General features: G+C 53.7%; 1 protein-coding gene across 2 annotated transcripts in view; it reads right to left on the reverse strand.

Moving 5' to 3' along the window:
- Nucleotides 1-228: 228 nt before the first annotated feature.
- The window catches only part of FCER1G (Fc epsilon receptor Ig), a 30,232-nt gene continuing 14,871 nt past the window's right edge, over nucleotides 229-15,589 (reverse strand). The window contains exons 2-5 of one of the 2 annotated variants that reach the window (XM_075907110.2): nucleotides 7,882-7,973; nucleotides 6,905-6,952; nucleotides 3,218-3,238; nucleotides 229-2,254 (exon numbers count right to left, since the gene is read on the reverse strand). In XM_075907110.2, the coding sequence (XP_075763225.1) occupies nucleotides 2,198-2,254; nucleotides 3,218-3,238; nucleotides 6,905-6,952; nucleotides 7,882-7,973 (218 nt within the window). In that variant the 3' untranslated portion in view covers nucleotides 229-2,197. Of the gene's footprint in view, nucleotides 2,255-3,217; nucleotides 3,242-6,904; nucleotides 6,953-7,881; nucleotides 7,974-15,589 lie in introns of both variants that reach the window. The other variant, XM_006115252.4, reaches the window with a different exon arrangement.

The following is a 15,589-nucleotide window of genomic DNA, read 5'->3' on the forward strand; positions in this document are numbered from 1 at the left end:
TCCTCCTGGGGCTCTAAATTGAGATAGCAGGTCTACATTAGGGAAGCCTGTCTCAAATTAATTTTGAGGCTTCCCTGCAGTGTAGACATGCTATTTGAAAATAAGATATTTCAGAATAACTATTCCGGAATAGCATATTCTGAAATAACAGTGCAGTGTAGATGTAGCTTAAGAGATCCTGGGATTTCATAGCAAGGAGGTTAAATAAAGGCGCACATGCTCACCATATTCTGTATACAAGTTTTAATGAAAAAAAAATACAAGCCAGTATAGGGTTACAAATATACATTCAAAATATTAGGAAGTCTTAATTTCTGTATCATGGTGTATTTGCTACAGAATATACTTTTTAAACATTCAACTCAATAAAAAATAGGTGTCTATTGTTATGAGAATACATCAGCAGAAAGAGGCTCCTAGAAGGTTAAGCATTTCTGTACACTTCTGCATTTTGTCTTTGCATCGGCACCTTTTCCTGGCATTTCTGGAGCCTGTTGCCTGACCAGTGGCAAAAGGAGCTCCAGAAGTGATGCCCAGAACCAAGTGTGGGACCCATGTGTGTTAAGAAGTGAGAGGAAGTGACCAGCATTCAACTATAAGCACAAAAGCTTTGGTCTGGTGGCCCAGGACACAGGCGATGGTTTGCTGCTGCCATCCAGTGTCACAAATTCCCCACATTTACTCTAGTTGTGACTCACACGTAGGATTCCAACATCATCCTGCTCCCAAAATCACGTTGGCTCCCAAATTAGGTGGCTCCCAAAATCACGTTGCACTTGAACTCCTAATATTTGAAAGGGGGTCTTCTTCAACTTACCTGCAAGCTCTGAGAACAGTAGCCTGTCTTTCTTTTGCAGGCCTTTATGGGATGCTTTATATCGAACATGGTGCTTTACTGGGCCTGCCCCCTGGACTTATCTGTCAGTGGTGACCCTAGGTCCTTCAGGGGAAATGTGAATCCTACTTCTCCATTACTGGTAAACCAGCAGCCGCCAGTGAAGTGGCAGCACTAGCTAAGCCAGAAAAATAGTGGCCATGTGGCAGACAAACCTCCTGTGAATATCTCTCCTCAATAGAACAGGGACCTTATTAAGTCTCTGCCTGTGGAAGGTCAGACACTGCAGTGTGAGCCACCTCTGTGCACCAAAGCAAAGTGATCAAAGCAACCAAAACACGCTACTAAAGCCTGTGACTTTCCAGCACAGAGAAGGGACTAGTCCCTGCTCCCCACGACGGGCACAGTCATTATCAGGGAATGTTGTGAGCTAGCCATGAGAAGTAGACTCCGGGCCAATTAGGACTCAGCAGGAATATCGTGTCTAGTTCTGGACACTGCATTTCAGGAAAGAGGTGGACAAACTGGAGAAAGTCCAGAGAAGAGCAACACAAATGTTAACATGTGTAGAATACCTGACCTATGAGGGAGGATCAAAAAATGTTTCGTCTGGAGACGACTGAGAGGGGACGTGATCAGAGTTTTCAAGTGCATAAAAGGTTTGTACACGGAGGAGGGAGAAAATTTGTTCTTTAATCTCTAAGGATAGGACAAGGAGCAATAGGCTTAAATTGCAGCAAGGATGGTTTAGCCCGGACGTTAGGGGAATAAATTCCTGTCAGGGTAGTTAAGCACTGGAATAAATTGTCTAAGAAGATGGTTGAGATTTTTAAGAACGGGTTAGACAGACACCTGTCAGGGATGGTCCTTATTCCTGCCATGTGTGCAGGGGGCTGGACTAGATGACCTCTCGAGAGCCCTTCCAGTCCTACAATTCCCTGATTCTCCATTGGCTCAGAGGTTTCCAAGAGCTGCTCAGGGAGATGTTTGCATTATAGTTCTTGGTGAGGGGGTGTAGACAAAGTGCTTCGCTGCTGGAGGGAACCATGCATGGCACCCCACAGTTGTCACAGCGGAGACTCACTGTGCAGGCACAAGGGACAGGACATCTTCAGCACTGGAAACACGAGAGAGGCGGGAGAGGAAAGGCTGGTCCTGCAGAGTCTCAGAGCAATGGACAACTAAGGGCAGATGTTTTCCATGCAGAGGAACAGGGGCGCAACCCCTTCCAGCATTTCAGCATGTGGGGGCTACGGTTTCAGCGAAGCTTTTTCTTTGCTGGGGAGGAATTTGTATAAATCACCTTTGGGGAACACCTGCTTCCCCCTTCAACCCCCTTCTGCAGAGGTTCCAGCTGGGCTCCTAATTGGGCTTGTGTTGGAGGGTTTCGTAGGTCTCCTGGCTACGAGTGCTGAGCCCCTGTGAGGAAGAAGAGGAGACAAAAGCGGTGTTGTGCATGAGGGTTTGGGTTCCGAATGGGACTCCCGAAACAATGCCAATGAATCGAGCCTGGGACTAGAGGATAGAGCTGGTAGCTGAGGCTCCAACGCCAGCTCCAGGACTGGGGCGGGATGAGTTTTCCTTCCAGGTCAGACAAGAGCTGGAAAAGCCTGGCCGGGTCCCATGTAGTCCAGGAGTGTTCCCTGCTTTGTGGACCCAGTGCTCATCCTCATTCGCCAGCCCACCAGCAAAGCAGGCTCCACTCTAGGTAGAACATCAGCCATTGTCGTCGTCACGCCCCTGCTGGCCTGGCAGGACGTTAGTGCCCGTCTGAACCGGGTGCATGGAGCAGGGGCTAGTTGGTGGCCCTGCCCAGAAAAACCTCCCCTTCCTTATTCAAAAGCCACCAAGAAACGGGCTGCTGGGTATGAGCAAAGCAGCAGAGTTGGAGCAGGTGTTTGGCATTGCAGGACCCTTCCCAAAGTAACCCAACACAGAATTTTCATGCTAGGGAGAGGGACCAGGTTGGCATCTCCAAGACTGGTGCTCACTTGTCACCCAGAAAACAGGTGTCTCTCCCTCTGGCAGCGCGCCTGCCTTGAAGGGAACCCCTCTGGGCATGATCGGGCAGCTCAGTCCTTGGTCTTTGTGCTGAGACTGCCAGCAAGGGGCCAGTTAGTGCCAACGGTGGTTTGGTGATGTGGACATGGATTGAAACCAGTCCTGCCGGGGCTGTTACCACCGTTGTCAGATGGAAATAACTTTCTGGCAGACACCAGTGTGGTCATTGAATCCCATCTATTAATGAATTTGGAATATGGCTGTGCCAGGCAACTCCCAAGTGCATCTTCTTGACACCTTGGGGGCTGATGAAAGGCCCCAATCCCAATGCAAATTATTCCACGGGGGCAGCAAGCCGGGTGAGGAAGTTTGGGTACTTACTGTGTAGATCCCTTCTCCTTTCTGCTGCACAAAGAGAAAGAGAAAGAAAGGTGAGTCACAAGGAACAAGAAGCAAAACAACCCAAACAGGCTCTTCCTCCGCCTGCCCCCATGCTGTGGTGACACAGACTTGTGGAGGGAAAGAGGGGGTGGAACAAGGCCTGTCCACACAAACGAACCCCCAGCTCTGCCCAAAGCTGGAACTCTTAGAAGTTTGAAAAATAAAGTAACTTCCCTTCCTCCCTTTCTATGCAGCTGCCTTGTGGTTTTAGCCAGATTCAGAAGCGGAAATTCTGAACTATCCTGGATGGACAGGGGTTTGGTTTTGTTTTTTATTTCATCCCAGTTCCTCCCACTTCTACCCTTTCCCCCTGCCCCATCCCAGAGTTCTCCTCCTCTCGGGTTTTTTTTTTTTCATCTGGTGTTTCTTCCCCTGCCCCAGCCACACTAGACAGAGGGAACTTGACCAGCCTTAGTCAGGCATTAATGCTTTCAGGCCCCGCTCCTCTGAATTCCCCTTTGCCAGTAGCTCCCTGATCCAAGGTGCCTACAATGCCAGGTTGCAGGGATGGGAAAGAGAGTGTCACCTCTCCTGGCCCATGATGCGATGTGTCTGTGGACACAGCTCAAAGCCGCACCGGTGTCCCGACAGCAGCGTGAGTCTCCTCTCGCTGGCGCCACCCCCATTTCGTTCTGCAGGGCAGCTTTGCTGCATTCTCTCCCTCACTCTGAGCATCGGCTGATTTTCTCCCAGCCCAGGTCTGCTCTCATGAGCAACGGGTGAACCCCACCCTTGTCGCCCAGCACTCCATGGGAGCCACGTAGCACCCCTCTGTAGGGGCAGGCCACAACCTTCCCCCACGCCAGCACAGGAGGGAGAAGGGGAGGCAGCTCCAGCCTCCCCGGCCCTGGCCAGAACATGCGGGGAGAAGCAAGGCTGGAGGTACCTGGCCCCAGCTTCCCCAGCCCCCAGAGAGCTGGTGGCACCGCCCCAGCCTTGGCAAGGCTGAATCCCAGACAGCTCTAGGGGAGACTCATTGAAGAGGGATGGGCTGAGGGCAGCGTGGGGGCAAGGCCGGGCTGGTCGTTTGGGAAGGACTTGCCTTCCCCTTCCTCTTAGTCCTGCTGCCCCTGTCTGATCTGGTTTCCCTCCACCCTCCCATGTGCTCACAGCTCCTCCCCATTTTGTAGCAACATGCGTCCCAGTACCAGGGCTTTGCCCTATTCCTCCAGACCAGTGTTTCTTAAACTGTGTTCTGCGGCACACCGGTTGCGAGGCTGTTGGAAGTGTGCAGTGGAGAACAACAGAATTTAAAATGGCCGCCCTTAAAGGGGGGAAGGCGACTTTTTTTTTTTTTTTGCTCAATAACTTTACCCCCGACCCATTTTTCTTTTTGTTCCTCATAAAAAAAAATTTTTATTTGGTGTTCCTCGGTTTTAAAACGTTTAACAAACACTGCTCCAGACCATTAACAAAGGTATTAAGTGAGTCAGTGCCCAGCACTGATCCCTGCCACTCCCTCAGCCCATTGCTGCCAGTCATCTGCCTTTTTAACCCCTTTAGCCAGTTTTCAACCCCTGTGACGGCGTAACCTCCAAGCCTGTTTGCCTGACCTTTCCGAGGACGATATGAACACATGATGTGCCAAGCACTGCACTGAAATCCAGCCACTGCTGCATTCTCTAGACTAGAACCAGGGCCAGGGTTCCCTGGACGCTGAAGGCTGGGGAGGCTACCCAGGAGAGATTCCAGTGCCACTGAGCTTCTGAGCAGAGAGCTGACAGCCCCCACGGCCAGCAGAATGTGTTTCTATGGGTGGTGCACATCCACACATGCCTTGGTGCGCAGAATAAAATTTATTCAGCACATGGATGGGAACATTTAGAGGGAACCCTGCCCAGGGCACTCATAATTGCATGCAAAGGCCACCTGCTGTGTCTGACAGGTGGTGTTCTCTACAAGCCTGTTTCTGGAGGACTCTTTTTCGGTTCTCAGTGGTTTATTCCCACCTAGATAACAAGGTGGCTATTGCTGTGTGAGGTCTAGACTGGGCTGTCTTCTTAGCTCAAACAGCCAGCACTGCCTCTCTGCCACAGTCTCTCTGGCTTCCCCGATCAGGCAGGGGCTCATTTTGCAGCCAGGGGCACCTACGCCTCTGGATGTTTGGATTCCCTTGGTGGCTTCCCTAAACGCTTAGATTCTTCTCCAGGGAAGGGGATTGGAATCCCAAATCTCCAGCAGGATTTCTCAAGGAACTCCCCATGCTTCTACAGCAGGAGTGGGAAATAATTTTTTGCCGGGGGCCACTTCAGAAATTTTTTAAGTGCCCCCGGGCCACACTGGAAGGGACCTCAAGCGGGGCCAGGATACTTCTCTGCTTCCCCACCCATCGATCATGATTGGTCTGAGGGTGGGGAAGCACCTTTGCCCTTCCCCAGAGGTTCCCCTTAGGAGCCCATGCCCCTGGCGGTGGGAGGAGACTTCGCACACTCCCCCTTCTGCCCCCAATCAGGGCTTGGGGGCGGGGTAGCGTGTGAAGTCTACTCCCACCCTGCCAGGAGTGTGTGGTGCTTCTAAGGGTCATGTGCCCCTTGCAGGGCAGGGGCAGAGTGGAGGAAACTTTGCATGCTCCTCCTGCCCCCAGGTCCTGATTGACCTGGGGGCAGCAGAGCAACAGGGCCTCCGCGGGCAGAGTCAACCCGCCTGGCAGGCTGGATCCGGCCCACAGAGGCCCTCTTGCCCACCCCTGTTCTAAAGAGAGGGAGACACACTGAGCAGGGCCTGCCTGGAGGCACATAGGGGCTGCTGGGTGCAATCCAGGGCTTTGAGCCAAATTCACTGAACGTTTACAAACCCCTTCCAGCCTGAGACTGGGGAATGGCTGGGCTGGAGGGCACCAGGCACGGAGACCTGCATTCACCCGCCCACAGGGACGGAAACGAGACTTTGCAAAATGCTCAAAGGCTTCTACTCCAGGGTCCGCGACACCTTGCTCCAGTTAGAAGTGAGGCAGATCCCACCTTGATGGCTCCCAGCTGGCGTGGGAACACAGCACAGGGACCCCTGCAGGGTTCTCCCCCTCCAGCATCGCTCCTGCCTCTTTATGTGCGTGCCTGTTGAATGCTGGTGAAAAGTGCCAGCCATCTGAATGCTGAGGGACACAGGGGGGCATAAGCCCACTGAAGACAAACACCCCCACCTTCCTCAAATGAGGGATGGGCTCTGGAGCCCAGCAGCCAAGTGGGCCAAGAACCGCGGGACACACTAGGACCCAGCCCCGATATTTCAGGCACAGACTCTAAAGGACGTTGCAAAGGCGGGTCAGTGACATGATTGCGAGACGGGGAACTGACATGCCTGCGGTCAAACTGCAAATCAGCGGCAGAGCTGGACTGGGGTTTGGGTCCCTGGACTGCTTCCCACATCGCACCAGGCCTCCCTGCAGTGCAGCGTAAGGGCCCTCCTGTCAGCACATCCAAAACAGCCCCCTGATCCCAGTGCACCCCAGAGGAGAGCTGGGCTGTGCAGCACCACCAAAGCCATCCAGCAGCTCTGGACCGGGTTGCACTGAGGGGCCATGAGACACGGACTAAAGCAAAAGATGCCGCAGATGATGAGAGGTGTCTGTCTGCTACCCCCACAAGGCCCGGGCCAGGGAGTAAGTGCCAGGAAGCCAAAAGGACGTACATCATAGCCTGCGGTCACGTCAGCCTTGGGTGCTTTTCGAACCTGGAGCTGAAGAAGGAAACGAAAAGCAAGAATTAGAGAGCAACTAGCCCCTGAAACGTTTTGGAGGTCAAATTTTCAGCTGGCGGGGTGGGTGCTAATACCCAGGGCCACCGCATTGTAGAGCAGCCCTGGGGTTGTACTAAACTGTCTGAGTGAAGTCTGGACCCCTTACTATTGTAGCCCCAGCAGCTCGGGCTAGCCACCCAGGTCCATATCCAGAGTCTGAGTGGGCTTGTATTCTGGAAGGTGCCGGCCTGAGGTGCTACCCCGGCTACGCAGCCATTTCCAAATGTGAGCAAATCTGGCGACTGAGCTCCCAGCCATGGCGTAGATACGCCTACGGCAGAGCCTGGAATGAACCCCAGCGCTCCCATCTCCTAGAGCCCGAACGATTGGTCCAACCTTCCCTCTGGAGGGCAGAGGGCGGAGAGATGCCCCCCTGCCTCTGCTGGGTATTGTTGCTGCTGGCGTGTTTTCTGCGCCAGTCACTCACCCATCCCCATGTCTGCCCCACCCACTTCCTCTGCACTGCCCTCCCCCTTCCCCTGGTGCCAGCAGCTGATGGGCGGGAGGCGTAGCTGTGCCAGCTGGGAGCTCCTCTGCATTGGGGTAACCCCGGCAGAGAGGCCATGGGCCAGCGTGTTGCAAGGGGGGCCGGGGAGCGCGGATCGTTGGCTGAAAGAAGAGCCCAGCACTGCTGGCTGATGTGAGACCAGTTCTGCCGGCTACCCCGGCTCTGCTAAGGCAGGGGGTGCAGCTCTCCCTGCAGCACTGCTCTGCCCATGTGCCCCACGCTTCACCGGGAAGAGGCGCTGGTCCCATGAACCACTGCAGAGATGAAGCCTCCCAACCCCCGCCCCCACTCCCCTGGTCGTTTCTGGTCATTTCGGGAGCTGAAGGCCTGCAGGGAGGGGAGCGCGGCCCCGGAGCCTCACCTTCAGGCGGCAGTAGAGGACTGTGAGGACGATGCCGTAGATGAACAGGATGGCATCCAGGACGTAGCACAGCTCGGGTTCGGCCAGCGCCTCTGCAGGGAGGAGAGGTGTCGTGAGCGTGCGCCGTAGGGGGAGAGGGAATGTGGCTTCCTGCTGCTGCCCCGGGGGTTTGCACCACCACCACCCAGCCCAGCCGGAAGGGGCATTCCAGGGCGTGGCACGAGCCACAGCAACCCTGGCATTTGCTGGAGTGCACAGCAGACACCAGCCTCGAGGGTCTGCAGCTCACCAGGCCCTCTAGGCGGGGAAAGGCCTGGGCGAGGGGCTCGCCCCTTCTGCCTCCCACCCTGGCCATTGGAGCCTGCTCCTCGTTGGGCCAGCCCAGTTCAGACTGTCCCAAGCGATGGAGAGTCCACGGCTCTGTCTTCCTCCGGTCAGGCCGGGCCCCGGCGGGGGAGCAAGCAGCGGCAAGCGGCCGTTTGAGGTCCCTGTGCTCAGCTGAGCGGTGCAGCACGCCACAGAGGGAGGGGAAGGGGGCGGGGCTGGCCGGAAAGGGGGTGGTAAGCAGAGCTGGGGAGGGTTGGGGGCTGTGGAGCTGGAGGGGAGGATGGGGAGCAGGAGGAAGGGGAGAGGGAAGCAGTGCTGGCGGGTGGGGGGAGTCCGAGGGGCTGTGGGGTTGGCCGAACGTGGAGCACGGGGAAGGGGGCGTGGCCGTGTACGTCAGCGTTACTGACGCACAGACACTGGGCAACTATATATATGATATTCTCTAGTTCGGCGCCAGTCAGGTCTCAAGGGTGCTGAACCAGAGAGGTTCAACATGTACTGTACTATATCTATCTCTTGCAAGGTATTCTGTTTTCCTAGTAACACACGTTATTTTTGTGCATTTGAATGGTACAAAAGTCAGGTGAAATATGGAAAAAATAATAAACAGGTGTGTATGTGTGTGTGTGTGTGTGCGCGCGCATGCGCTTGTCGTCTCTGAACTCTCTTGAGTCCTAGTTCTCAACAAAGGGTGAACAGGTTTCAGGGTGTCTGCCAGGCATAGCTGGCCTGAGTTTCTATAGGGCCCAGGGCCAAGACCCTGTCATGCAGGTCTGCAGCCTGGCGCCCCAAGCCACCCCTAAAGCTAAAGACAGAGCAATTTAGTTTTTGGGTGCCGGGGCCTAGAACAATGCGTAGAGTAGAGTGGGGACGCTAAGAGGCATTGAACCAAACAGTAACCCTGCATATAATCAGTTAAGACACTGTCTTCTTCTGGGCCTTTCAAACTAGTACAGGCTGAACCTCTTCAGTCTGGGAGCTTCAGGACTTGACATATATGAACATATGAACGGCCATACTGGGTTAGCCCAAAGGTCCATCCAGCCCAGTATCCTGTCTGCCGATAGAGGCCAATACCAGATGCCCCAGAGGGAGGGAACACAACAGGTAATCATCACGTGATCCCTCCCTTGTCACGCGGCTCCAGAGAAACAGAGGCTAGGGACACCATTCCTTCCTATCCTGGCTAATAGACATTGATGGGCCTAACCTCCAGGAATCTATCTAGCTCTTTTTTTAACCCTGTTAATGTCCTAGCCTTCACCACATCCTCTGGCAAGGAGTTCCACATGTTGTCTGTGCGCTGAGTGAAGAAAAGCTTCCTTTGGTTTGTTTTAAACCTGCTGCCTATTAATTTCATTTGGTGACCCTTAGTTCTTATATTGTGGGAATAAGTAAATAATTTTTCCTTATTCACTTTTTCCGCACCAGTCATGATTTTATAGATCTGTATCATATACCCCTTAGTCTCCTCTTTTCTAAGCTGAAAAGTCCAAGTCTTTTTAATCTCCCTTCATATGGGACCTGCGCCAAACCCTTTATCAGTTTTGTCGCTCCTTTCTGAACCTTTTCCAATGCCAATATAATCATTTTTGTGATGAGGCGATAGGGTTGCCAGGCATCCAGTTCTTTTCCTTCCGTCCGGTAAAAAAAACCAGAATACTGGGAGGCGGGGGGAACAGGAATTTAAAGGCGCAGTGACCTTTTTTAATTTAATTTGGGTCCCGTTTTTTGGGGGTTTTTTTGCTCAACAAGATCAGCCCCCAGGTTTTTTTTTTCCTTCTCTCAACCAATTATTTCCCTCACTATGTTTGGGATTTTTTGTGAAAGTTTCTGGCAAATGAGGTGACCACATCTGTACACAGTATTCAGGATGTGGGGGTACCATGGATTTATACAGAGGCAATAAGATATTTTCTGCCTTATTCTCGATCCCTTTTTTAATGATTTCTAACATTCTATTTGCTTTGTTGACTAATGGAAACCATTGCAAGCCAGGGGGTACATCAGCACCCCCCAGCACCTCTGTTCGGTGCTTCTGTGGCATGATACTCCAGGCGATTGCCTTTCCTGCCACTCATTAATGCAGGCCCTGGCTATTATGTGCCAAAAAGTGGTTGTCGTGGCACAGCTGGACCATGGAGTTTTTATAGCATGTTGGGGGAGGGGGAGAGCTCAAAGCAAAGCTTGAGAACCTCTGCCCTAAAGGACCTGCAGGTTCCATTGTTAGGCATGGGCAGGGGCACCATTTATGGGGGACTAGTGGTGCAGTAGCCCCTCCCTCCCGAGTTTGAACCCCCTGGATTTCATACTTGAGGTCTGCTTAAAACCCATGCCCTGACTCCAGAGCAGTTCTTAAATGCAATTGCATTTGAGCTGCTTGCAGCTTTGCATTTGGGCCTGGGAGTTTGTTATAAACAGAGGAAGGCAGGGAGATTAAGAATAACGAAAGGCTGGTGGGCATTCCAGAAATTGAAGGATGTTAGATCATCATAGAAATATTGCCAGGTACTCCACTTAAAAAATGGGGGGGAGGGAGAATAGGGGGAGTGTTGTGCTGCAAGAATCTGCATTTGGATCACTGTGTTACACTTACAAATGTTGTTGGAAAGGTGGTGAACAGGGACTAATCCAAAGATGACTGCAAAGAGATACAAAGGGATAACACAAAACTGGGTGATTGGGCAACACAAGGGCAGATGGAATTCAGTGTTGAGAAGTGCAAAGTAATTCCCATGGGAAAATATAATCCTAACTCTAAATACAAAATAGCTCATGAGAGAGATCTTGGAATCAATGGGGATAGTTCCCTAAAAACAACAGCTCTATGTGCAGTGGCAGTCTAAAAACTAAAAAGCTAACAGAATATTGGGTATCATTAGGAAAGGAATATAGAGAATAAGACAAAATACCTTATTGCCTCTACGTAAAGTCATTAAATGCCCACATTTTGAATACTGTGTGCAGATCTGGTCACCCCATCTAAAAAAGGAGATATTGGATTTGGAAAAGGTACAGAAAGGGCAACAGAAATGATTAGGGGTTAGGGACAGCTTCCATAGGAGGAGAGATTTTCAAGATGGGGACTTTTCAGCGTGGAAAAGAAATGACTAAAGGGTGGGGAGACATGTTAGATGTCTTGAAAATCATGCACGGTGTGGAAAAACAGAATAAGGAAATGTTATTTATTCATGAGGCCAGTAAGCTGGGGGGGTGTTTTGCTTTCTCCACTTGGTGCGGCCGTTAGCAAACTCTCCCACCTCCCACCACCAGGCAGCGAGGTGGGGGCAGAGCTCCCTGCAGTGGGGGTGGGGGATAGCAGGAGGTGAGGGGAACAGGGTGGGGTGGGGAAGAAAAGGCAAGGAGAGGAACAGGGCCGTGCAGAAACTGCCAGCCCCTCACAAATCCTGCCTCGGTGGATGATGGGAATTCAGTGCGGGTGACTGCAAGGGGATGCTCTTCGTCTGAGCCGCTCTTGTGTCGCTGTGGCCCTGTCTTCCAGCTATTGTAAGGGTAGCAAGGGGGAGTGAAAAATGCTTCTTTTTGTTTGTTTTTGTTTTTTGTTTTGTTTTGTTTTTTGCAACAGATGAACCCACAGTCACTGCAGAGCTTGAGAGAGGAGCTGGCTGGAGACTGGAGCATGCCTGAAGGTGAAAGGCCAGTGCCTGAGTAGCTGGGATGCTCCCCAATTACCTGCCACTGATTGCAAGATGCTAGTCCACGGTCATAGTCATGGTCATGTGAAAACACCAGCTGAGGTCGTGGGTGTGTATGTGTGTGAGAAAGAGAGTGAGCATGCGTGTGTGTATGTGTGTTGGGGGAGGGGAAACATTAGTGTACAGGATGCAATACGGCCTAGTTGTTAGAGGGTGACTGGGTCAGGAAATCTGAGTCACCCACCTTTGCCAAGTCCCTTAAAAGTCTTGGCAGGGCCCAGCTCTGGGGAGGGGTTGTTATGAGGGAAGGGCCCACGGCAACAGCGCACCCCCTGCACCCGACTCTTCCCCCCACCCGTCATGGCGCAGCAGCACCCCGTGAGTCAGACGAGTGTGGGCGAGGTGCTTGGTGTGAACACAGGGACCCCCACACTATGAAACCAGCTGCACAGAAAGGAAGGCTGGGACCTTGGTCTCGTGATAGTGAGATGAGCAGTCCCTCTCCCGGGGCCCTCTACTCATTGCAGTCCCCCCAAAACCACGCCAGAAATGGAAACCACGCCTGTGGCAGAAGCGCGTCTCGAGCGCTTTAGTCAAGAGCGTCACGAAGCCACAAGGAGCAGCGGCGGCCGGAGTGTTGTCTGTGTGATCCCCCCTAAGGCCCTGAGCAGCAACAGGCCTCACCGACGTCTAAAAACCCTCCGACCCTCTGCCCTTTCCCAGGGGAGGCCAGCGCACAGTGCCATGGCCAGAGCCATGCGTCCCGGGGGTGGGACAGGTCTGCCGGGGCTTTCTCCAGGGCTGGTGCAGCAGGAAATCCTGTCTGCTCCCCACAGCAAGAGCAGGGCCCGAGCAAGGAGCATGCACAAACCAGCGGGAACCGGGGCCCCAAGCACAGGGGCTTTACACTGCGGTGAAGGCAGCTAGTGTTGGTGGTTAATTAGCTCCTGCACCCACGGCTGCTCGGCACTGCTCATAAAGCAGCTGTTCAACGCCTGCAGGGCTCAAAGCAGGGGACAAATATTCTGTCCATCCAGCCAGCTATCCCCTGCCTCTCCTTAGCCTCCGCAGCTCCCTGCTTTGCACCGATGCCTGGCTGGTATCCTCCTCCTGCAGGGCCATGGTGTGAGCATACCCAGTTCTGCCTGCGCCCACCAGCCCCCTGCTCCCCGAGCTGCCCACCCAGGGACAGACATATCCCACAGCCCTAGCCGCCTGCCCAGGATCTTCCACTGCTCAGGCCCACGAAAAGAAACAACATCCCAGATATAATCCCCATCCCCACAACCTTCAGCACCTCAGCCCCACAGGCCACAGCCCCACATCCCTCACATCACAACTCCCTACCCCAACATTCCCATTACCACCCACAACCCCCACAATGCATCCCCGCACCCCAGCCCCCACCATGCATCGCAACACCCCAACCCCCACAATGCATCCCCACACCCCAGCCCCCACCATGCATCGCAACACCCCAACCCCCACAATGCATCCCCGCACCTCAGCCCCCACCATGCATCTCCCTGCTCCAACCCCCACAATGCATCCCCGCACCCCAGCCCCCACCATGCATCGCAACACCCCAACCCCCACAATGCATCCCCACACCCCAGCCCCCACCATGCATCGCAACACCCCAACCCCCACAATGCATCCCCACACCCCAGCCCCCACCATGCATCGCAACACCCCAACCCCCACAATGCATCCCCGCACCCCAGCCCCCACCATGCATCTCCCTGCTCCAACCCCCACAACTCCATCTCATCCCACCACCCCAACCCCCACAACCTCCACAACCAACTCCCAGAACCCCCACCACTCCAACCCCCACGATACACCCCACCACTCCAATCCCCCAACACACCCACTACCCCAACCCCCAAAACTCCCACAATGCACCCCACCGCCACAACCCCCACCATGCATCTCACCAACCCAACCCCCAAAACTCCCACAATGCACCCCACCGCCACAACCCCCACCATGCATCTCACCAACCCAACCCCCAAAACTCCCACCATGCACCCCACCACCCCAAGCTCCCCCAGCTGCCCCCACCCACCATACCCCAAGACTCGTCACTCTCCCATCACCCTCCCCTTTCCCTCCTGCACCAACCCTGGGACCTTCCTGGCCACTCCTTGGTGCCCCCCAGGCTCAGCGCACTGCTACCCTTGGTGTAGGCTGGCTGCCACTCATCCTGACCCCCAGTTCAGCTCGCTCCCGTCATCCGTCCCACACACACACAGCTCATGTTTGGCCCAGCTGCCCTTCCGCCATGACAGGGAGAAGCGGGGCCACTTTGAGCAAGTCGCATTGAGACCTGACGGACGAAGTCAAAGCGCCACTCGATTTAGGGTTTTTTCCAGTGGTTGGGGGCCTAGTGCAAGTGTCCCAAGTGACCCTTTTAATCCAAGCCAGTCCTTGCCCACCACAGCTCTGCACACAAGGCACGTCCAGGCTATGTCTACACTCGCAGCTTCTTGCGCCAGAAATATGCAAATGAGGCTAGGCATGGAATATCGCCGAGCCTCTTTTGCATAGCTAATGAGCCGCCATTCTTACAAAAGAGGCTCTTGCACCAGAAGGAGCTGTCTACACTGCCCCTTCTTGCGCAAGAAAAACCCTCTTGCACAATGCCATTACGCCGATTACTTTTCAGCCTTCAGTGCCACGCAAATTGGTGTGAAACCCAACACCCCGGCCCTCAGATCAGCGTGGAGCAGTGCTATGGTGCTCCCACGGCAATTCAAAGAGGCTTGGGGTTCTGGCCTGCCGCCACTGCTGAAGCTCTGGGTCCCCAGACAATTGCTCCCTTTGCCACCTCCCCGTTCAGTGGGCCTGCTTGTAATCACATAAAATCCACCTTTCTGTGGTTAGTGAACTTGTTTTATTCTTTTATCTAAACCAGCCTGTGCTTGGATCAAAGTGTTTGGGAAACTCCATTTGAGATAACAGGATTTATGCGTCTTGTTTTCTATTCATGAAATGATGGACTTTCGAGGAGCTTGTTTTGTCCAGAAGGAAAGAGCTGGCCAGTGCAAGGCACACATTTCTGGGCACACGTCTGGGGCTAGGAACTTGCTGGTGTCACACTGCAGTAGAATTCAGGAGTGGGGAGCTAGAAGCAGTCATGAAACTCAGCTGGCGGGAACATACTCATCTGGAAGGCGGGTGTGGGCAGACCAGGAGTGGGTGCACTCACACTGAAGCAGTGTAAATGGCACCCCTGGTCGGAACACGGAGGCGACACAGCTGTTCACTGATCCACACTGTACCCTGAGGAATGTCACACTCCTGATTTCAGGTCCCAACCCCACCTCTGCAGCATCGCCTGGTGGGGCACTGGCCCAAGGCCTCACTGCACCTTTGGAAAGTGGGCATCTTGGCCCCGCTGAGGACAAAGGGAGTTTTGTCCCAGAGCAGGCTCTGCATTTGGGACAACGCTACATATGAAGGATTCTAGTGCTTGTCTGCAGCCCAGTTTGAACCGTGGCACCATCCTTCCCCCTTATCCGTGCTGGGAGTCTACTCTGAGCATTATATGCAGCAGGCTCTGAAATGTAACCAAAACTGGCTCCCTGGGGCCAGGGCCTTTTTGATTCGGTCTCTGCCCATATTCAGGAAGGTGAAACTTTTGTTCCCACCCATGTACCCAGGCAGGGACTCTGTGGCACTGCTTGAGCAGCTGCCTTGGGATACGTAGGGAGGGACCGAGT

The sequence above is a fragment of the Pelodiscus sinensis genome, chromosome 22 (assembly GCF_052426305.1).
Source record: "Pelodiscus sinensis isolate ZL-2025 chromosome 22, ASM5242630v1, whole genome shotgun sequence".
In the NCBI taxonomy this organism is placed as follows: domain Eukaryota; kingdom Metazoa; phylum Chordata; order Testudines; family Trionychidae; genus Pelodiscus; species Pelodiscus sinensis.